The 24,658-nt window shown below is 35.3% G+C and overlaps 2 protein-coding genes across 2 annotated transcripts in view; both read right to left on the bottom strand.

Moving 5' to 3' along the window:
* Positions 1 to 3,236: 3,236 nt before the first annotated feature.
* LOC123530066 (uncharacterized) lies at positions 3,237 to 6,256 on the bottom strand. The gene is made up of 2 exons (XM_045310757.2): positions 4,952 to 6,256; positions 3,237 to 3,315 (listed from the first exon to the last, which is right to left on the bottom strand). Exons 1-2 carry the CDS (start codon positions 6,084 to 6,086, stop codon positions 3,311 to 3,313), a joined length of 1,140 nt encoding a protein of 379 aa, XP_045166692.2. The 5' UTR covers positions 6,087 to 6,256; the 3' UTR covers positions 3,237 to 3,310.
* A 4,609-nt stretch (positions 6,257 to 10,865) lies between these two features.
* Positions 10,866 to 24,658, bottom strand: part of LOC123541849 (uncharacterized) — a 34,045-nt gene continuing 20,252 nt past the window's right edge. Inside the window, exons 8-9 of the mRNA XM_053522451.1 lie at positions 16,294 to 16,510; positions 10,866 to 13,031 (exon numbers count right to left, since the gene is read on the bottom strand). Coding sequence (XP_053378426.1) covers positions 12,871 to 13,031; positions 16,294 to 16,510 — 378 coding nt within the window. The 3' untranslated portion in view covers positions 10,866 to 12,870. The remainder of the gene's footprint in view (positions 13,032 to 16,293; positions 16,511 to 24,658) is intronic.

The following is a 24,658-nucleotide window of genomic DNA, read 5'->3' on the forward strand; positions in this document are numbered from 1 at the left end:
TAATAAAACTGAAAAATCTTAGCCAGGTGTTATACTTTAGAAAAATCTAAAGACATATGGACAACTCGTTAAGCTAAAAGCTTATTTCCATTGGAGTCCATGCTAATCTAATAAAAAAATCAGTGTAAGAAAGAAAAAATAATATAACAAATACATTAGGGTATAGTGGATTTTAGGGTACTGTATAGCGGATAGATTGATTTGATAAATTTTATATTTAGACTTGAATTATTGTATAAATTTTCATATCATTCTTTTACTGTCCTTCAAATAGACATTCTGACAAACATTTTAAATATTTGCTTGGTGTTTTATTTTTCATATGTAAAATAAAGCTATCCCCTATAGACTAAATCAGTGTATTTGTATACAGTGTATGTCAGTGAGATAGAAATTTAAAAAGCTGAATGTTTTTGAAAACAGAATACATTTTTATTTTGATTTTTATTAAAGAAGTCTTGGAAAGTTTGTTCAGAGGTGGATTTTAAACTAAAAATGGAAAAGATGACCAAAGCTATCCTGTACACCCTAAATCAGCTGGTATGTAAACAACTGAGTGGAGGGAAAAACACATGAATTTCTATGAAAAACGGACTGTTTTAAGAATAGATGTTTTCTGTCTGATATACTAAAAAAACTGTTATTGTCATTTCTGTGAACTGGAACCTAGGAAAAATTAGTTAGCTACCCACTATCCCCTAAAGCACTGTTTGGTACAACACAGGATTACTGCATTACTAAACATATTTCATAAAATTAAACACAATTAATACATTTTTGTTATCAACTTATCACAGATACATTTAGCACATACAGACCAGTTATATACAAAATCACTTGTGTCCATCATATTTCTCTAGTTATCTACTTACATGGATGAAAATGCTACAAAACAGGTGTTGGTACATTTCAAAAATTTCAAAACTTTTCAAAAATTGCTTAACAAAATGTTAACAGCTGAAGTTAGAGCTTCCAAAATACAGCTATGTTTCAGGAAATATTTCGTTAATAGGAGCCCTACCTAGAGAAAATCACAACCAGAAAAATATTAAACAAAAATACTGTCAATAAGAGTGTTTGATTGTATGATTTTCTTCCAAATATAACATTTACGTTTCTTTTTTATATTGAAATTTAAAAGGGCCTTGGATCAGATATAATTTGATACCAGATAAGAGGATATGATATACTTAATTTTTATTATAAGTCGGCAATGCAAGAAAAGCTCTGATTGCTTTAGATTTGTCTACTGAATTGATTGAAAACAAGTACAATTAATATATATTTATTAAAAATGCTTTAGGGTGTAGAGGTCGGGTTGATGAATTTTGCATGTTTCATAATTATCATTCTTTTAATGGCAGGCAGACAGACATTTTGAATGTTTGCCTGTTCTTTTTTGCATATCTTCAAATGAAAATTTAAGCTATCTTTTCGTGAGCAAATCACTGTGTATTTTAAGAAAACCAGTGAATGAAAAATATTTCATAGAAATCCCCCCAAATAAACGAGACTTACCTTGGTTAAGTTGATGTTTGGTTGGGATTCTTTGTAGTCATAAAACACACCGAAGGGATCAGATGAGATGTGCGCAAAGCGTGACCATAAATCCTCAGTATTCAAAGCCGGAAAATTCTTTCCCAAAATTTTCCTTTCCATACAGGCACAAAATCCTATCTTCTGAGTTCATTGTTCATAATGGTAAATTGAACATATTCTAGATAATAAACTTGTCAGGGAGGGTTACTGAACTGATCTTAGCAATGGGTGGGCATCTGATCCCTTCGGTGTGTTTTATGACTACAAAGAATCCCAACCAAACATCAACTTAACCAAGGTAAGTCTCGTTTATTTGGGGGGATTCTTTTACGTCATAACACACCTCAGTTCACAGATGAGATTTCAAAGCCGAAACTTTCGGGAAAGAAACCCGTCACCCTAGCTGAACATCAAATATCAACTGTAGTAGAAAGACCAGAATAAAATTAAATAGAAAGCACAGTCATTTTATTCACACGCATCATTATGGTACACATGACGCATTACATCATACAAATGTCCTGTACCTCCTAACAAGCATGACTCAAAGTATATTATGTATGTTCCACACAGTAAAATATATTACTAAGTCTCGGTAGAAGACAGTATTGCAGAACTAAATTCAGCACCAGCATCCTTTACAGTCTTATTATAAAACTGAGCAAAAGTTACTGCATTTGTCCAGCCTGCAACTTTAAGAATGTCACTAATTGGCACATTGTTAACATTTGCTTTGGAAGTGGAGGCTGAACGAACACTATGTGCCTTATATTTACTACAGTCAATACCGGAACTGAACATCACTGTGCGAATCCAGCGGCTTATTGTGTTGCTTGACACAGGCCCAAAAGGTTTAATGTAACTTATAAATAAACATTCCTGATTACCTCGTAGGCCTTTTGTTCTACTTAGATACTCAGTCAAAGTATTGTACACACATAATCTATTGTCTAATGTGTATGCATGAAGTTCAATATGTGGGGTAACCTTACCCCTTCTACTATGCTTTAACAAACCACTATAAAACATAACATATTTACAGGATTCCTTCCTCATGTTTCTAACAGACAGTAAATGTAAATTTTGGGAACGTGAAGCTGTAGTTTATGCTATTAACATTGCTAATTTGAGAGTTAATAACTTCAAACTGATTTCAGTGACAGGAGTTAACGTCTTTAAGTATTTTAACACATCTGAGACATTCCAAGTATCACAGTATCTGGATTTCGGCGGTTTTAAATTATATACACCCTTCAAAAATCTAATGACAAGAGGGTGAGCCCCAATTGTAAACCCATCTATTATAATCCCTATAGCAGACAAAGCTGAACGTGCTGTATTCAAAGCACTGTATGTTAATCCAAGTTCAAATAAATGTGTCAAAAAATCAGTAACATTACCTATAGTTGCTTGAAAACTATTAATTTGTTCTTGATTACAGTACTGAAACCACTTTCGTAAGTACATGTTATATTGTTTCTGAGTTCCTGACCTCCATGAGGCCATAATAATGTCTGTAGACCTGACTGAAATGTTTCGTTTTTGGAGGGTTTTCCTGATAAGCGACAAACCATCAGTATGAGTTTTTTGTACAAAGGGTGTACCTTCACCGTTCCTGGTAACGTCAGTAAATTCCGTTCCTTCGGAAGAATGTAAGGACAGGAAATTAACATTTCCATTACAGCCGGAAACCAGCTCTGGGTCATCCACAAAGGAGCTACAAGAATACACTCGCCTGCATCCTCTCTCAGCTTCATCAACACACGAGGAATTAGGCTGAAAGGAGGAAAAGCATAAAAATAAGTGTCTGACCAATTCATATTAAAGGCATTAACAAATTCTGCTTCTGGATCCAATTTCCATGAGACAAATCTATCCAACTGTTTGTTCAATCTACTTGCAAACATGTCAAGTGAAGGGGTCTCCCATAAACTCAGAATAGTCTTAGCAAACCTTTTATTTAGCATCCATTCCACATTTTCATTGAAAAATCGAGAACCATGATCTGCTAAATTTTGTTTACCCGGGACATGAGTTGCCGACAACCAAATATCTTTTTTAATAGCCCAAAGCCAAATTTTACAAGCCAACTGGTCAGAAATAATTGACTATATGCCACCCATATTATTAATGTAAGACATTGCGCATGTATTGTCAGTTCTAATCTGAATGTGAGTAGCTGACAGATCTTTCGCAAATGTTCTCAAAGCATGAAATATTGCTAAAAGCTCTAAGTAATTAATATGGTTGCCTGATTCCTCTTCTGACCAACGACCCCCAATTTGTTCATTCTGACAAACTCCAGCCCAACCTGAAAGACTTGCATCTGTTTCTATGACAAGCTTCGGTGAACCATGAGAAATATTTCTGACTGAAGTTGACAAATTTTTGGTCCACCAATTTAACTCAGATTTTACTGAATCTGACAAAAACATTTTGGCACTGAAATCTCCTCGGTTTTCTGAAAGGGCCAAGGTTTTTGCCCTCTCAAGGGTACGGTAATGTAATGGACCATATTCAACTGCAGAAAACGAGGCAACTAAGAGACCTATTACTCGGGCCATTTCCCTTATACTAGTGAATATCATGCCAATTAACCTTGAACACTCCAAATTTATGATACGTTTTCTTTCTTCTGTTAAGTATACTATCATTCTTACAGAATCAATGTGATTTCCTAGAAAAACTATGTTCTGTGTAGGAACAAATACTGACTTTTGCTGATGTATGATAAAGCCTACATCTTCCATGACACTCACAGTATCTTTAACATTATCTGAACATTCAGATTTAGTATCTCCTAGCAAAAAACTATCATCAATGTAACCAGAGTTCTTATGACCTAGTCGTCTCAATTTGGCATAAATAACCTTCATCAATTTTGTAAACAAACGGGGAGCCGAGGCCAGACCATTTGGTAAACAAGCATACTGATAAATCTTACCCCTCCATCTAAATCTCAGATATTTTCTGTGTTCTGAGGCAATTGGAACAGAGTAATATCCATGTCTTAAATCAATTGAAGCCATGAAACAATTGGGTTTAACCAACTTTAATGCTGTTTCAAAGGAGTCCATTTTAAAATGATGATACACCACGTATGTTTCATTGAACTCCTTCAGGTTTAAGATCATGCGATATTCTCCGTCCTTTTTAGGTACAGTGAAAATTGGAGAGATAAACTGCTCATCATTATCATTAAACTCAACTTGTTCAATTACATTCATTTCAAGCAGTTTTTCAATCTCTACATCAATAGTTTTTCTCTCATCTGCAGTAAAAAACTGCATTGGCCAAACAATTTGTTTCTCAGGTTTTTGAGTAAATTCTATATGACAATGCAAAGCAATGTCCAAAATTCTTTCATCAGAAGTAAGATTTCTCCATTTATTTTCAAAAAGAGCTAACCTACCTGCCTGGAAAGTGGTAGACTTCTTCTGATCTCTCATCCCTTGTCGGGATCTACCAGTACCAGATCTCATACGCCCAGAAGGTGCTCGTCTGCTGTAAGGTTGAAACCTACGGCCTCTAAACTGACGACCTCTAAAGCGTCCACTACTGCCACCTCTAACTACATTTCTGCTGATCTTATTGAGCTCCTGGATATCTTTGATATCTTTGATCATAGAGTCACCATAAAGTTGGTCTGTGAAAGGAACCATGGGTGAACACAGGTGGTGTAGTTTCGGATCCATATCCCTCTTATGCAAGTCTCTTCTACGGATATTAATCCATCGATTTGCATGTCCTAGAAGACCAATTGCATCAGTACCCCAAACTAACATCTCATCATCGAACATTTGACTGCCTTTATCCATAATTTTCACAATGTTACAGGCTGCTTTTACGATACTATTCTGAATACCTCGCATCTTAGAGTCATCTGTCTGTGTGGTTGGCTTCAGAACTGACCAAACACCTGAATTAACTCTTGTTTCTTTAAGGGCTTCACAGTTACTTGGGCGTAAAATGTTCTTAGACACATCACAAAAATGTTCATCCGACATGCCCTCTCTAAATGTACTGTTGACAACAGTAGCCAATTTTTCAGACACCTCAGGAGCAACAGAGTCCGACTTCTGAAATTTCTTTGCAGATCGACTGAAAACGTCATCATCATCTCCAGACAAAGACCTCTGATCATCAGGAGCATACTGGTCATCTTGCTCCCAATCTTGAACGTCATAGTCATCATTTCCATTACCCTGTGACAAGTCATAGTCACCTCCATCAAAATCATTATACAAGGCATCAACTCTACCGGTTAATTCTTCCACTGTCTTATTTGTTTTATTAATGTTAGCATTCATTTGTCTTAAAATGGACAGTGCCTCAGCATTAAATGCATCTGAATTAGTCGCCGTGGTCAACTTTACATGAGGAGTTTTTGACGGATTAGCGGGTTGTTTCCCTCTAGGCTTACCCGACTCAGAAGCTCTAACAGTACCTGCACCCTTTGAGGAGCCTTCTTGCTGTCTACTAACTGTAGTAGCATCCGTAGACGCATCTTTTTGCACAGATTGCTGCTGCAACATAGCATCTGCCATCTTACAATACTGTGTAAAAAATGTGGTAAATATGTGCACTACGTCATCAATTTACGCACGGCATGTATAAATTGTATACTACGTACACAAAATATGTGCAGGAACTGTCAATTTTCTGCTTACTACGTAGAAGATTTTGTGATAATATATAGAAACTGTTACGACACCGTAATAAAACTGTACAAATTATCTATACGATAAAAAGTTTATGACAACGTCATAAACTCAATTACAAGGTAGAAATTTAATATAATGTACAAATATATTGAGCAACGCCCAATAAACAGTATGGATTACATCGTAACCCAAATAGGCCAACATGTAGCCTACATGTATTAATAAATGTACGCTATACCAAGGATTTAGGTAAAAATCAATACTGAACAAGACCACGTCCGTTCAGCTTGATATGTAAAGGCGCACTGAGGATTTATGGTCACGCTTTGCGCACATCTCATCTGTGAACTGAGGTGTGTTATGACGTAAAAGAATTTAAAGTTGAATGTGTTAAAATATTAATGGGAAAGCTATTCTCTACACCCTAAATCTGTTCATTTGTAAACAGTGGGATGAGAGAAGAAAGATAGGTATCTTTTATTCCCCCAATAATGGAGAGCACAACATAATTATATACAAGTATATGTACAATAACGCATAATGACAATAAATACAGCACTTACAATGCTTTTAATCATCACATCGATGTTATGCTGACGTCACGTCAACATGATATCTAGCGCCATGTACGCATCAAGAAATAGCGCTTTCAAACTTCATGAAATATTTAACTTAATAACATGTTTTAAACTAAATGTCGGGCGGCGCCCTCGTAAAATTATTATGCCTGACGTATAACCGCCATCGTGTATAAATAGTCATAAAGGACTGTTTTGCTATAAATTATTTCTTAAATGTAATTAATTAGCTTTAACAAAAACACACAAAAGTCTTATAGTTGGACTTATATTTAAATAGCTGAATGTTTTGAAGAGAAGAGCAGTTCTCTGTTTAGTGGTACAATATAATACGAATTGTCATTTATCCTGTCACTTGCAGTATTTTCGACCCGATATCAGGGTGCCTTATATCTTTCTTGATATAAGAAGAAGTTATTGCGATTTTTCAATTGTAACCACATTACTGTGTTGGTGATGACCTCATTATATAAGTGACTTCATTACGAATATGACGTCCTTAAAACGGTTGTCCAACACTAATTTTTGTAAAATAAATTGCCAAATATCGGAAAATGAAGTAATGACAAGATAAATAGAATAATAGGTCAGTGCCTAAGATGGAGATAGGTTATCTGACTCGGCTCCGGACTTTATCAGGTTCGCCTTCGGCTCACCTGATAACCTCCTCCACCTCACCAGATAAACTTTCTCCATCTACGGCACTAACCTATTATTCTCTATTTCTTAAAACTGGGATGCCAGAAAAATGATTAAGCTATGCGCTATGCCCTTAGGCACACTTACATTTAAGGATGTAGGAGTGAGCAAGAGAAGAAAAAGCAGGTCACCAAGCTTGTTTTGTTTTTTTAGGGCTCGTTAAAGCTCCTCTGTTTAGGCATTTCAGAAATCTTGTAAAATTGAGAATATGGTGGGACCTAACAATTTTTGAAACATAGTGACATTATGAGACAATTAAAAAATTTATGCGACATTTAGAAATTTCTATAGGACAGTAAAAATGTTGCAACTTTCATACTAGGAATTGGCACTGTGGTATGTATTTACTTTAGATTAAAGAAGCTCTTAATTAAATACAAGTGTACAATTGTAACAGTTTCACAGATTTAATGTCAGTAAAGTTCAAAGCAGTTTACATTTGATACTGGCTAATTCAGAGCTAGTTTACTCTACATTCCTGGTAGAAGAGAACAGTACTCCTTTATACCACTGATAATAATATTTAATGCAAGTTTTCCCAACAATGCTGTAATCATACACTGGATAACATTCTTAACCCATACCCTGCTAAACTTCTACAATGAGCTCAGCCATCTTTCAATTTGGACAATACCATTAACTGTGAAAAGGAGTGCTCACCAAAATATACTGACTGAATGGCAAACAGTATAGATCTTGATCAGACTGCAAGGATGTGCAGGCTGATCATGATCTACACTGGTCACAAAGGCAGAATCAGTTGGTTACATTTCTTTACATATGATTTGCACTATTGAATAGTTTCATCCTTTTGTATATAATACAATTTAGCCATGTGACACATGGCTCATCATACTTAAAACTTATGTGACATTTTTTAGCTCACCTGTCACAAAGTGACAAGATGAGCTTTTGTGATCGCGCAGCGTCCGTCGTCCGTCCGTGCGTAAACTTTCGATTGTGACCACTCTAGAGGTCACATTTTTCATGGGATCTTTATGAAAGTTGTTCAGAATGTTCATCTTGATGATATCTAGGTCAAGTTTGAAACTTGGTCACGTGCGGTCAAAAACTAGGTCAGTAGGTCTAAAAATAGAAAAACCTTGTGACCTCTCTAGAGATCATATATTTCACAAAATCTTCATGAAAGTTGCTCAGAATGTTCACCTTGATGATATCAAGGTCCAGTTCGAAAATGGGTCACGTGCTGTGAAAAACTAGGTCAGTAGGTCAAATAATAGAAAAACCTTGTGACCTCTCTAAAGGCCATATTTTTCATGGGATCTTTATGAAAGTTGGTCAGAATGTTCACCTTGATGGTATCTAGGTCAAGTTCGAAACTGGGTTACGTGCGGTCAAAAACTAGGTCAGTAGGTCTAAAAATAGAAAAACCTTGTGACCTCTCTAGAGGCCATATATTTCACAAGATCTTCATGAAAATTGGTATGAATGTTCATCTTGATGATATCTAGGTCAGGTTTGAAAGTGGGTCACGTGCCATCAAAAACTAGGTCAGTAGGTCAAATAATAGAAGAACCTTGTGACCTCTCTAAAGGCCATATTTTTCATGGAATCTGTATGAAAGTTGGTCTGAATGTTCATCTTTATGATATCTAGGTCAAGTTTGAAACTGGGTCAACTGCGGTCAAAAACTAGGTCATTAGGTCTAAAATTTGAAAAATCTTATGACCTCTCTAGAGGCCATAGTTTTCAATGGATCTTCATGAAAATTGATCAGAATTTTTATCTTGATATCTAGGTCAAGCTCAAAACTGGGTCACGTGGCTCAAAAACTAGGTCACTTTGTCAAATAATAAAAAAAAACAACGTCATACTCAAACTGGTCACGGAACGACGAGCGATCAGACATCATGTTTCTTGTATGATTATTATGTGAAAGGCATGATATGTAGCGTTTGTTAATCGTAAACATCAGGTTACAATAATTTGTAAGTATTATATACAAGAAATCATTAAATAGGTGAGGTCCCCTAAAATAAAGTTGAATTCAATATTGAATGTAAATTGAAAACCAATCAAGTGACAACTCTCTGTCCCTATATGGTCCGGAAACATGGTACTGTTAGACCTAAAAACAATATGAGTTCGGGTCTCGAAAAAGTACTTTACCTAATTTTAGAAGTAAACAAAATAGCTCTTCTGCTGGGATGAAAAATATTACAAAAGTCCAGTTGTTGGACGCTAGCCAGTTTACCAGGTAGGCATTTGTTTGCATAAAACAGGCTGGTAACATTACCCAATCGGGGCAGAAAAAGTGATAATTCTTGACAAGTAATGAAGATATTTCTTTCAAACTTGGTCCATTTATTAAGCATTACAACTTTGTTGCCTTCAGTTAAGTTAGAAATACTTCTTTTTTTTCAGTATTTTATGGTGCATAATTTTTAAAGTCCAAAAAGACTTTGTTTCAATGCAGTGTTTAAAACAGAAAAGGTTCAATGGCTTTCTATTACTCCAAACTTACGTGCCAATACCTTTATTCTTTATATTAAGTTTGACCTTGACCTCATTTTGGACTTAGGTTGCTTTATATTGGCCATCTCTTGGTTAACCAAATGTTACCATTTCGTCTAGCATCTGATCAATACCCCTCACTAGAATGACTTGATACTAATGCAGTTGTAACCTGACCTCAGTCTGACCTTTAACTTGACCTCAGTTTGGACTTGGGTTGCTTTGTATCAGAGCTCCAGATAAGCTGCGTATTTGCGTATTTACGCAATTAAAATTGCAGAAAACCCAATTGAATTCATACAGTGTGCGTACTGGAACGCAGTTAAAATTCTTAATACCCAATTCGTAAAAAATAGCTTGCGTATCGCATTTTCCTTATAACTAGAACGGGTACGAGACTTTAACGCTAGATTTGACTGACTGGTTATACGTTACTGCAGAACAGGTTGCAATTTATCGGAAAAATAACAGGACCATTCAGTCGGCTGATCAGTGTTATTTGGACGCTTTGTAAACAATTTTACGCCGATAAAATGTAAAGAGGTTGCAGGAAAAAATATTGTTGCAGCACAAACAAACAAATTAGTGGGATATTTTGCTGTTCAACAATGACAGTTATCTGTTTGTGATGATGTAGTGTCACCAATACTGGATGACATCTTTTGGGAGAATGCATATTGCGGTGACCACATCGTTCGGGATATTGTGGATGAACTGATCTCAGACTGCATTAAAAGTGAAAAAGAAAACAACAGTATGAAACATTCATTACAATTTTAAATACATTTTTGTATTAAACATTGAAGGGCGCCATTAAAATACTTAGTCAGTCCTGTTTAATGATATATACCATGTATACTGTAAGCAAAAAAATACTCAATTGTTAGTGCGAGATTGGTAAAATACCCAATTGTTTTTAGCAAATACCCAATTACTTCTGAAAAGGCTGGGTAATGATATTATTTTTACCCAATTCAAATTTCCAATACCCAATTCAGACAAAAAGTGATGGGTAAATACCCAATTGCACCAAAAGCTTATCTGGAGCTCTGTTGTATTGACAAGGATGCCACCGGTGGCATCAAGCATTTATTGAACGCAGCTCCTTGTTTTAGAACTAATATTTCTCCATAATGTTGTAAGTAAAAGAAGAGTAATGTATATATTCATGTACTAGCGCAATAATTTAGAGCATTAGAAAGCCATTTAACCTTTCTTATGTCCCTGGCATCTACTGATGCGGGAGGCATATACAGTGATCGCCCTGTCAGTCCGTCTGTTCGTTCGTCTGTCCGTACGTACGAGGTTAACCAAATGGGACCGTTTCGTCTAGCATCAATACCACTTGCAAGAATGAATTGGTACTAATACAGATGTAATTTGTGACCATTCCTCATCTTCAAACATCATCTGACCTCAGTTTGACCTTGACCTCATTTTGGATTTAGATTGCTTTATATGGGCCATCTCTTGGTTAACCAAATGGGATCGTTTTGTCTAGCATTAACACCGCTTACAAGAATGAATTGATACTAATGCAGATGTAACCTGTGACCATTCCTCATGTTCCAACATCACCTGACCTCAGTTTGACCTTGTCCTCATTTTGGACTTGGGCTGCTTTCTATCGTCAAGGTTGCCGCCGGGAGCATCAGGCGTTTATTGAATGCAGCTTCTTTAGAACCTTTTCTTTTGGACTTCAAAGATTATGCCTAAAAAAAATCTGAAAATGGGAAATAATTCTACCAAAACTGAATGCAGCCAATTTATTTTTATTCTTACTTTTATTGCATAGTGTGGCAGTTTTCCTTTGATCTTTGCAGTATGTTAAACATGGTAACACACATTAATACTACAAAATATGTGCTGATATTTTACAAAACTGTTACGATATATATCAACAGTACACAGAAATCTCTATAGAGTTTCATTAGAAAAAAAAGTGTTGCGATATATATCAGCACAGTAAAACTGTTCCGATATATATCGCATCACTTTTTCTCTATTGAAGTCCTATCAAGGGAGTATAATTTTTTCCTTTCAAAGAAAAGATGATTTTAGCTCCAATTTACAGTTCACAGAGAAAGAATTATCACAAACACCTACCGGTACATTTATAAAGTAAAAGAATAAATAAACTAGAATATTTCAAAAACTCGAAAGTTATTGCCAAATTCCGAAATACATGAAATATATGAATTTCTGAGATTTCTCAATTTGATTTTTTTTACAAACAAAACAAGTTTTAGAATATGTTAGGCCAATGAAATGCAAAGATATAAAACCAATGCAGAAATCTGTTGGATACTTTTATCTGGGGAAGACTTTTTTTTAAAACAGAAGTTTTAGTGTTTTAGTCAGCGAGGTGCAGAAAGGGAATCAAAAGAGTAAAAATGATAATAAACAAATTTAAATGAAAATAATATATAAATTTTAATGATAAAACTATGCGATAAAACAGTTATAATATGTAATGCTCGTGTGTTACGAAGATATATCAGAGCTAGGGGTACATCTCGGTATTTTTCTCTGCACATATCTGTCTCGGCCTACCGGCCTCGACGATATGTGCAGAGAAAAATACCCTCGATGTACCCCTAGCTCTGATATATCCTTGTAACACACTCTCACACATACTATAACTATTAAGTATCATTTGTTATGCTTAATAAATGGACCAAGTTTGAAAGAAATATCATCATTATTTTTCAAGAAATATTACTTTTTATGTCATAAGCCAGATCACGCAATGTTACCTGTCTGTAAAACTGGAGAAAAGAAAGAAACTTTTTTTTGTATTAAAACCCATATTTTGTTGATTTTGATTGATTTTGTTGACCAGTCACTATTCTTCTGCAAACTTTATTTTCCTTATTTCTTTCTTCAACTTCCTTATACACCTTGTCTTTGCTTGTTCAACATGTATGTTGCTGGTTGAGTATATTTTTCCATCTATTTTTATAATTATTTCGACACATTTCTTTTTCATTTTCCTGGTCTTGGCTCTGTCCCGTTTTTACTTTTTTGAGGAAATCCAGAATTCGTATGGGTACTTTTTTTGTGGTTACTTCCATGTCTGAAGTTAGAAAGCATATTAGTTGTGTTATACTTTGTTGATTAAAGAGCAGTTCTGGAGTAACTTTTGGGTGGGGTATGAATTAAAAAAAAAAAGAAGTCTTCAATCATGGTCGTTGAAATATTTTAAGCATATACTTTACACTAGTATGGCTGTATCATATAATAATTACGCAATATTTTAATGCCATTTTTGTTTTTGTCTTAAAAATGCTCATGTATGGCATCAGTTTTCTATTGGCCTTGAAAACGCTGGTATATATGGATGCATAAATTTTATAAATGATTAAAATCTGTTCTGCTTTCAATTTATGGTGCTGTATGATTTTCCCATAGACTCCCATTATGAAATATTGCGTGAGGTCCCTATTTTTCAAGTCAGTGTAGCCAAAAATCAAGCACACGACCCTATATTTTTTATTTGCTTAATTTTCTAGGTATAATCTGAAGTTTTGAAAACTCAGTGTTTAATCAAGTTCTTTAGCTCAGCTATTCTACTCACCCTGGCGTCGGTGTCGGCGTCGGCGTCACACCTTGGTTAAGTTTCTGCATGCAAGTACATACAGCCATCAATTAAAGGCATATAGCTTTGAAACTTACTTTTCCTTTTTCTAGGTCAATTACTAACCTCTCTGGGTCAAGTTCCATAACTCTGACATGTATTTTGAGGAAAATATTGCCCCCTTTTGGACGTAGAAAATTTTGGTTAAAGTTACATGCATGTTACTATCTTCAAAACTAATGCAGATATTGAAATAAAACTTCAAGAGTCTTCGGGGTTATAAAACTAGTTGATAGCAGCAAGTCCCATAACTCTGACCTTTATTTTGGCCAAATTATGCCCCCTTTTTAACTAAGAAAATTCTGGTTAAGTTTTGCATGCAAGTACATACAGCATTTTAAAGGCATATAGTTTGAATCTTATTTTTCTTTTTTTAGATCAATTACCAACCTCACTGGGTCAAGTCCCATAACTCAGACATGTATTTTGAGCAAATTATGCCCCCTTTTGGACGTTTGAAAATTTTGGTTAAAGTTTACATGCAAGTTACTATCACCAAAACTAATGCAGATATTGAATAAAACTTCACATGTGTCTTCAGCGTTATAAAACTAGTTGATAGCAGCAAGTCCCATAACTATGACCTTTATTTTGGCCAAATTATGCCCCATTTTGGACATAGAAAATTCTGGTTAAAGTTTTGCGTGCAAGTACATACAGCTATTTCTAACAGGCATATAGTTTTGAAACTTATTTTTTCTCTTTTTTTTAAATCACTTACCAACCTCACTGGGTCAATTCTGATAACTCTGACATGTATTTTGAGCAAATTATGCCCCCTTTTGGACTTAGAAAATTTACATGCAGTTTTCTCAATTCTCAAAACTAATGCAGATATTGAATTGAAACTTCACATGTGTCTTCAGCGTTATAAAACTAGTTGATAGCAGCAAGTCCCATAACTCTGACCTTTATTTTGGCCAAATTATGCCCCTTTTGGACTTGGAAAATTCTGGTAAAGTTTTGTGTGCAAGTACATACAGCTATTTCTAACAGGCATATAGTTTTGAAAGTTATTTTTTCTTTTTCTAGTTCAATTACCACCTCCTGGGTCAGGTCCCATAACTCTTGACATGTATTTTAGGACAAAATTAATGCCCCTTTGGATTTAGAAAATTCCTGGTTAGGTATTAACATAGACAATGTGCTTAGAGGCACAAGTCTATAAAAATGATTATGCATTTTGGGTTCAAATTATGTCCACTTTTGGCACTTGAAAACTTTTGCTATTTAACCTTTTTGGTTAAATTTTTCCTGGCTTGGCTGTCTTACAGACAGTCTTGTAATGTACTCTAGATTTACATTACAGACGCATGCCCGGAAATGTTCTGGTTCAGTTTTTGCTTTAACCGAGAACAGGGGTGCAAATTTTTTAGCAATCACATTTCTCATAGCTAAAATAGCTATTGCCTTTTTGTTCATGAAGCTAAAAATGAAAAGATACCGGGTCAATGTAAAACAATCAGTATTTAATTACTTTATTAAATATTTTGCTGGCCAAAACCTACCTGATTAATCTTCTCTGTAAGTAGCCAGTCACAAAAAAAAATTTAATATTATAGCTTAAAACAGCTAGTGCCTTTTTAGCTTAGTCAAATCCTTCCATGTTAACTTGATGCCAGCTGCAATCATGAATTATATCGAGTTTTTGTTGAAACAATGGAAATATCATTTATAAACATAAATGATAACATTCCTTTCAATGCAGAAAATGTATATCTGGCAGAAAAACTTTATTCAAGCTTGAAGAATTTGTTTGATATATTTATTGACTAGCTGAAATTAGTACGTACATTCCAAGCCCATAGCTATTCTCAAATTCCACTAGATGTTAGCTTGTATGCTTGTCTAAATTTGAACCCTGGAAGATTCCGAAAGATGTATCATTAGCAAATTGATGCATCAATTTTCCTTGTATTACATACGAGTCTATTACTAAAGATATCGATATTGAACCACTGCGTTATACTATTAAAATTTTATGCTATTATGGACATTGCATTGTCGGAAAAGAAATTAGAAACCATTCGACACTTGATTTTTGATATAGAATAAACCATGAAGATGCCAAAAAAAAAAAAAAAAAACGGAATTATTCATCAAATAAAACAACGCGTGGGAACTGGAATTTCCTTGGCTTATAATTAAAAAGAAAACAACGGACTAGTATTTGCTTTTTTGCTAGTGCTAGCTATGAGCAGAAATTATACTTTTATTGGCACAACTGTTTTTTCCGGTGGCAGGTTCCCAAATCAAAAAGTATCATTTCAAATCAAATGTTAGAATATGTTAGATCAGTGAGACGTTTTGTCTGTATTAAAACATTTAGGTCATAGATACCGCAGCTGTAATAAAAATCAAAACAGTTGTACTGACAAATCAGTTATATAAAATTTGCATTATCAATTTAATTTGTTATTTTAGAAAAATAAATTTCTCTTGTGTATAACTAGTCCATGAAATTAAACAAAGAATGCAAAGACAAAAATAGACTGTGGACAATGGATAATTCATATTAATGATCTCAGAAAGCACCCGAATGCATATTTTCATATATACATAAAAATTTCTTGGGGGCGGTGGGGGTTGGGACGGAAAGACTTCTCCTGCCCCTACCTCCATTTGTTGCGCGTCAACTCGCACAAATCTCACTCCTTCATATTTTGGAAACTTGACCGGTATGTGATTATTATACTTTTACCTGCAAATTCCATTAATTCGATTGTCTCATCTGGATATATGTCTTCCGCCTCAGCCCAGTCAGCTACCTCTAGTTCCCTTACAAACAGGTTTTTCAGGTTCTCAGTGCAAATGTCTTTCTGCACTTGACGTGCCTGCTTAAGACCATTTGTGCCTATACTTCTTGATAGGTATGGTGTGCGGCACTTTTCAGAAATTCCCAATAGTCTTCTGAACAGCTGTAATTAATTTCAGGTATTTTGTTTATATCTTTAGTGTGCGACATTAACTTTTTAACACCGTAGCCAATGGGGCTACGGACTTCCAATTTTTTTGTAGCCCGACAGAATTTTTCGTAGCCCCACTAATTTTTCGCTCAAGAATGAACAAGACTTTCATTCTAGTAATATTTAATTTCTTTCAATATACTGCTGTAGGTTGGTGAATATTGATATATTTCAGAAATTTGTATGAGTTTTTCAGAATTGATTTCAAAATCTGAAACAGTGTTCACAAAATTGTGCAGAAAGTCAAAGACACAGAGTCATGAAAAGAGATCTAAACAGCTTTGTAGACATGGTAGACAAGAAATAGCTTGGCAGTAGACTGACCAGGGGTCTCGCTAGGCCCATTATTTTTTTGGGAGAAGTCAATTATCCCTCAAACTGATTTAAGGAGAAGTTGGAAGACTCCATTAATTCTTATATTTCTACCTCGACGTTGTGAATTGATTCAATGACCACTCATTTTCTTAGTTACATCATTTTACCATACACATTTATACCAGGAAGGTCTAATATGGGGAGTAGAAACTCAGTATAAATCAATACATTTATCTGTATTATGCTATCGTCCATACCTATAAATATCGACCAGTCGTTAGCGATCGATATTTTGTTTTCGCCACTATCGATTAGCGTGTAATTAGCATATTACCTCATGTTAATCATGGAGCTATAACACTTATTGTTCAAAGGGTTTACCAGTCACATGTTAAGTGGCGATAATTAGATGATCAGAGATTGATCTAAAGGGATTCTGAAGCAAAAAAAGCATGCGACTGCATGTGGTGATATGCTTAATTATTGTGAATTAACTGGAGGTCACTTCCCTGAAGAAATATTTTACCACGTAACTTCAAACCTTTATCAAAGGGTCGATTTTTGTTGGATTTGAATTAAAAAAAATGGAAAATAACAGAAAGCTGACACTTTTCTTAATCTTGTAGAGCCATAATTATAATTATTGTTTATAATGTCGGATTTCTACATACAGAAACAAACATTCTTCCTGAACGTAGGGAATGTTTCAAACGAAATTGTTGTTTAAACTCCAAAAATTAGTTTAATCTTAAAACTGATGTGTGAAAAATACAATGTATTTAAATTAAAATAACAGTATTGTTTTTAAAAAGGCCGACAACGAAGTTACATTTAGTATTCCGAACTTTTAGATAAAACTGCAGAAAATCATCTAGGTTTAACACGCATTTAAATGGTGAAGAACAGAGCAATATCATAAACAAATATTTTCAGGCAACAGTTTACAGTTTTGACTTGCTATTTCCATTAAAATATGTCCTCATTTTTTTGTTCTAAATACTCTGAATCAACAAGGCAAATATCATGTAAAAAACGACATCTTTCTCTCTGGGTAAGACAAGTCTAGATTTAGCCATTTTCACAGGGCGAAAAGGAACATGAATGTAGATATTTTCCATTTAAAAACAGATGCAGGCAATAATTTCATGGCAGAACTTTTGTTTTCAACAAAAAAATCAACAAATGCTTTCCCAGATTTTCACTGAAAGGATGAGTTAAACTGTAAGGCGTAAGTGTTTGAGTAATACCAGAATAACCTACGGCATACGCTTCGATTGGACGACAGCATAAATAAAATTATTTACGTTTTTCGCTGTTACTAGTATGTGGTTGCTAGTCTATTTTGGGTTTTAAGCTAGTCTATGTTTTTCAAGGTTTGATAGTTTCGCGCTTCTTTGTTTCGATTGAGCGATTTTCTATAGCGTTATGTATTGGGGATTTCGCCTTTGTCAATCACTCGAGGCTAGGTATTTGGCAGTTACACACCGAAGTTGTTTTTGTTGCATACTAAATGTCGGCCGAGGAAAATTCACCACGCCGAAATTCTCGTCGCTCACCAGATAGAAATCGTCATTCAGAATCTGAGATTTTCAATGAGCTGAAAGGTTATTTTGACGACAAGTTCGACACCCTGAAAAGAGATGCGGAGTGGATGACGGACACATTTGCAAAAAAGGTAAAGAAAGATCATTCTTTATCTTTTAAAAACTTTGCTAACAAAAGACAATACGAATTCAATATCACGTTGTTAGATAATGTAGAAAGCATTGAGAGAGCAGTTAATTTGAGACAAGCAGACAAGGCGCTAAAATTCACTGAAGAACTTAAAACTGCTATTGCCCACAGGAATAAGGTCATCCGTATTGCAGATAGTTCGGATGCAGGCTGGGCTACCATCGCAGAATATGAAAAGCTTGATGTCGCAGACAATTCCGATGATGATCGCAAAATCCGGCGCGCAGAGGAGCGTGCTAAAAAGAAGCTTGAAAGTAAAAAATCTGTTAACATGTCTTCTGATACTTTTCGTTCCTCAACCTTTAAAAGCAGGTTCAGCAGATCGTCCATGGACAAGCAGCCCTTGGGAAAGCGCACCTTCGATCGCAACTTCCAGCGTGAAGTCGTCTGCTACAGATGCGGGCAATTGGGGCATTTTGCAAACGGATGTGCCAGTGGATATCCAGAACCCGTCGGCAATGCCAGACAGGGACCAGTGGCTACCTCAGATTCAGCACAGTCAAGTAATTCCGAACTTACCACCAAACAGTAAACCAGACGACTTTTCAACAGATGATAAGTATTTATTTTTGAACCAACATAATGATTACTTACATGAATCATCTGTTTTTTGTGAATTTAAAGATAGTGACAGACTTTCTGATATTTCTGTAAAAGATAGATTGAAAGAATCTTTGTCATTTTGGAAAGATACAATTCAACCTTCTAGTACTGAAATTTTAACTTTTATAGACAATGGTTACACTATTCCTTTTATAGAAAACCCACCTCCTTTTGAGATGAAAAACAATCAATCTGCTTTAAAAAACAAAATTTTTGTTGAATCTGCTATTCAAGATCTTATTCTTAAAAATTGCATATACCAGGTTTCCTCCAAACCAAGAAATGTCAGTCCCCTGTCGGTAGCTGAAAATTCTTCAGGCAAAAAACGCCTAATTTTAGACCTTAGTGTATTAAATCAGTATGTGAAAAAAGATCACGTAAAGTTTGAAGATTACAAGGTTGCTTTGGAGTATTTGATCCCTGGTGGTTATATGTTTAAATTTGATCTGAAGTCAGGATATCACCATCTTTCTGTTAATCAAATACACCATACTTACTTAGGTTTTTCTTGGAATGTAATGGGAAAAAAGAAATATTACGTTTTTTCTGTGCTAGTTTTTGGTTTAAGCAGCGCTCCGTTCATTTTTACAAAATTACTTCGTCCTCTGGTCAAATACTGGAGATCTGCTGGTTTACGAATTGTTGTTTTTCTTGATGACGGCTGGGGGGTAAACAAAAACTTCGATCTGGCACAAAAAGACGCTTTGTTTGTTAAACAAACTTTGTATAAAGCTGGTTTTGTTATAAACATTGAAAAGTCTGTCTTCATACCCGTCCAAGTATTAGAATGGGTAGGTTATGTCTGGGATTTAAAAACAGGTTTTCTGAAGATACCAGACAGAAGAATTAAAAATACGTTAGAGTGTATTCATAATACAATTTCTAACCTACCTTGCTCTACAGCTAGAAAGTTAGCGAGGTTGTCTGGGAAAATCATTTCCATGGCTCCTGTGTTAGGTAGTAGCGCTCTTTTTGAGACTAAAGTGTTTTACAGGTGCATTGAAAATAGGGTTTCTTGGGACAGGAAAATGGTCATAGAAAACAATGTTGTTCAGGCGATTCTTTTTTGGCAACGTCAGCTAAAATCACCGTTTGCTAGAAAATTATTTGTTGAACCTCTACCTTCAGTACTAGTGTACTCGGACGCATCTAGCTCAGCTGGTGCAGCTTACATTGTCGAATGTAATCAGACAGTTGCCCATAAATTTTGGTCAGAAGATGAAAAAATGCAGAGTTCTACAGCGAGAGAGTTGCTGGCTATTAAGTATTCCTTGCAAAGTTTAATTGATAAGTTAAAAGGAAAATCTGTGGTCTGGTTTACAGATAATCAGAATTGTCTACATATTTTTGAGAAGGGTAGTATGAAGCTCGACTTACACGACATAGCTGTCGGCATTCATTCTTTATGCATTTCACATAGCATATCACTTGAGTTACAGTGGATTAGAAGAAACGAAAACACAGTTGCTGATAGTCTTAGCAAAATGGTTGATTATGATGATTATGGTGTTTCAGATACATTTTTTCAGTTTGTTGATCAAATGTTTGGCCCACACACTATAGATCGTTTCGCAAATGATTACAATACCAAACTACCAAGGTTCAATTCCTTGTACTGGACCCCTTCTTCAGAAAATGTTGATGCCTTTTCTTTAAACTGGCAAAATGAAAATAATTGGTTGGTACCTCCAGTAGTTTACATACCCAAAGTTATCAATCATTTAGTATTCTGCAGAGCAAAAGGAACGTTGATAGCTCCGTACTGGCCATCTAGTCCGTTTTTCCCTCTATTGTTTGGCCCGAATTCAATAAATAAAGATTTTATTAAAGATACTTTAGCTTTTAGAAATAGTTCTGATATTTACATTCAAGGTAAATTCAAAAACACTATTTTTGGTTCTGAAAAATTTACCAGCAAAGTATTAGTTATCAGGATAGAGTGTGACATATAAGGGAGATAACTGCGTTATGACTGAGAATGTTAGCCATTGTATTATATACATGTATCATGTTTACTTAGTGAAAATATTAGCTGCATTGTGTTATCTGTATTTATTTCTTAACAGGACTTTTTAAATCCAACAGATGGGATGATGTTATGGATAAATGTAGTAATCCGGCTCTGCCCTCTTGGATGTTTTCAGAAGTGAAAGAAGCTGTTTTATCGAGCAAGGAAAAGTCTACCGTATGTCAGTATAAGAACTGCTTTAGTAAATTCGTATCATGGTGCAAAAAATGTAAATTTTCATCCCTTCCGGCTTCACCGGTCACGGTAGCTTTATATTTAGTATCTGTTATGCAAAATACAAATACTTCTTGCAGCAAATCTAAATTGAACTCAATTTTCTACGCTATAAAATGGGCACATTTACTTAATGGCGAAATTTCTAATCCTTCTTCTGATGAATGGCTTAAACTTTGTTTAGAAGGCTGCTTGAGGAAAGTTTCTAAACCTCTCATCAAAAAAGAACCTATAACTGTCGAAATTTTATCGACTTTAGTAAATAAATTCGCTTCTGAAAATTGCACGCTGGCAGATTTGAGGCTTATTACACTTTTTGTCATTTCATTTGCTGGTTTTCTTAGAATCAGTGAAGCTTTAAATTTAAAAGCATGTAACATTCAATTTTTTTGATAATTATTGTTCTATCAAAATTGAAAAATCAAAGACAGATATATACAGAGATGGTCAGCATGTAGTTTTGGCACGGACAGGAAATATCACGTGTCCTGTAACTTTATTGGATAGATACTTTTGTGCAGCTTGTTTAATTAAGGGCTCTGGTCAGTATCTTTTCAGAGCAGTTCAGTTTTGTAGTAGTACTAAACAGTTTGTATTACGTAAAGCTAATAAGCCATTATCTTATTCTAGAGTCAGAGAATTATTTATTGAAAAACTAAATCAGCTTGGGTTAGATCATAAGTTATTCGGACTTCATTCATTTCGTTCTGGTGGCGCAACTTTTAGTGCAAATTCCGGAACAAAAGACCGTCTTTGGAAAAGACATGGTAGATGGCGATCTGAAACCGCAAAAGACGGTTATATTAAAGACTCATTGCAGGATAGACTTTCAGTAACCTTAAATTTAAATCTTTGAACTTGTTTCAGTGATATTCTACGTTTTAATTTCGTAGACAGTGAACAGTTATGATCGGTGGTTATAAGTGGACAGAACTCTGTTGTGCACAGAAGATTTGTGTGTAATTCTTTATGAACTTAGTACAGTCAGTATTTGTGAAATATTCGTTCTTACACATATGTGTACTTTGAATCGTGATTCATTTTAGAAATGCTTTATAAGCATTTATTTTTGTCGCACAATTAACTTTTTAATTGTATGCCCATAAAGCAGCATGTCATATTCAAGTACATATATTTGTGATTAATAAATGATCAATTGACTAATTTTGTATTTTTTAGTCTAGGTTTGCAGTGTTCTTTAATATAGCAAAGAAAAATGATTGTTTCAGTGAGATTTAAAAGTATTCAGTCTCTTTTCAATTTCAATACACAAATCAGTACCTTTGGATTTATTTCAACGGGGAATTAATACAGTTTAAAGATGATTCACTTGGCAGGACAAGTGTTGGACAATGATGGATCGATTTGTGATTTACCGTGTATTGTGAGGAATTTCCAAGATCGATCATTACTTATTAAAGATGTATCTCTACCTTATAAAGAGTATGCGAAGATGGACTCAACAAACAAAGATAAGTGTTTAGATTTATATGTTGATCATGGGCTGTACTGTGATCGTGTCATTTATAGCGCTGACTATCAATAAAATTGTGGCTGTGCCGTTATGTGGCGTTGGCCGTTGATCGAACTGTGGTCGTGCCGTTTATGGCGTTGACCGTTGATTGCTCTGTGGTCGTGCCTTTTGTGGCGTCGACCGTTGATTGAACTGTGGCCGTGCCTTTTGCGGCGTCGACCGTTGATTGAATGTGGCCGTGCAGTTTGCGGCGTCGACCGTTGATTGAACTGTGGCTGTACCGTTTTTGTGGCGTTGGCCGTTGATAAAACTGTGGTCGTGCTGTTTATGGCGTTGACCTTTTATTGAACTGAGGTCCTGTCCTCTATGGCATACTGTGGTCACGCTGTTAATGACGTCGACCCGATTGAACTGTGGTCCTACAGTTCGTGGTGTAGAACGTTGACTGAACTGTGATCGTGCTTTTTGTGGCGTTGACCGTCGATTAACTGTGATCGTGCAGTCTGTGGAGTTGACCGTTGATTGAACTGTGATTGTGGCGTTGACTGTTTATTAAACTGTGGTCTTGCCGTTTGTAGTGTAACTGTCGATTGCAATATGATCGTGCCGCTTATGGCGTTGACTACCGACTTAACTGCGATCGTGCAGTTTATGGTGTTGATCATTGAATTATGGGAGCGTCGCTTTTGTCGATGAAACTTGAGTTAATTATACTTGCGTTGCCTTTTGCGTTCGCCGTCTATTGAATTGAAATCGTGTCTGTGATATCGGTTTTGAGCGGTGTTCGTGTCGTTTATGGCGTTGACCTTTGACAGATCTGTGTTATTCGCCTTTCTTTGACATTAACCGTTGATTGATTTCTGGGCGTCTCTTAGTATCGAGTTGACTGTTAAATGAACAGGGAATGCTTTATTTGTGATTAAATATGTTCATTTGTTACAGGTTTAGATGACACATCTTCAGTCTCATTTCGTTTTATGAGGGGTTGTCTGAAATTCCATCTTTTGCATAGATCGTTTTCCATATCTACCATGCGGAGAATGTAGAACATACGTACTCAATAAGTATCATTTTTTTCCATAATAATAGAAATAATATTTATCACTAAAGTAGCTTTCCTCTTGTAACGATTAAATTGGTCGGTCGATTAACATGTTTTTATTTTTCTTCATCTTATAAATTACTTATAAAAAACTTAGTAACTTCTTATAAAGTAAGTCGTTTATATTTAGATTAAAATCATTTACCTTCTTTGTTTGCTCGATTGAAATGCTGCCAAATACTAATGCCTGTTACCTAAAACCTGTTGTTGTTGTTGTTTTTGTAGTATAGGAACACGAAATTAGTAAATAATTGATTTACTCACAGTGAAATGTGAGTAAATAAAATTATTTACGTTTTTCGCTGTTACTAGTATGTGGTTGCTAGTCTATTTTGGGTTTTAAGCTAGTCTATGTTTTTCAAGGTTTGATAGTTTCGCGCTTCTTTGTTTCGATTGAGCGATTTTCTATAGCGTTATGTATTGGGGATTTCGCCTTTGTCAATCACTCGAGGCTAGGTATTTGGCAGTTACACACCGAAGTTGTTTTTGTTGCATACTAACCCTCCCACCCTCCCTCTTTCAGCATCAAGCAAGTCTACAGTCTCTTCAGTAATGATGAAGTTTGTTTCTTTTTCAGTTGCAAAGAACTGCTGCATACGTTTTGATATTGTGTCTTTGCTTAATTTTGAC

This window comes from Mercenaria mercenaria, chromosome 13 (genome assembly GCF_021730395.1).
Source record: "Mercenaria mercenaria strain notata chromosome 13, MADL_Memer_1, whole genome shotgun sequence".
NCBI classification, from domain to species: domain Eukaryota; kingdom Metazoa; phylum Mollusca; class Bivalvia; order Venerida; family Veneridae; genus Mercenaria; species Mercenaria mercenaria.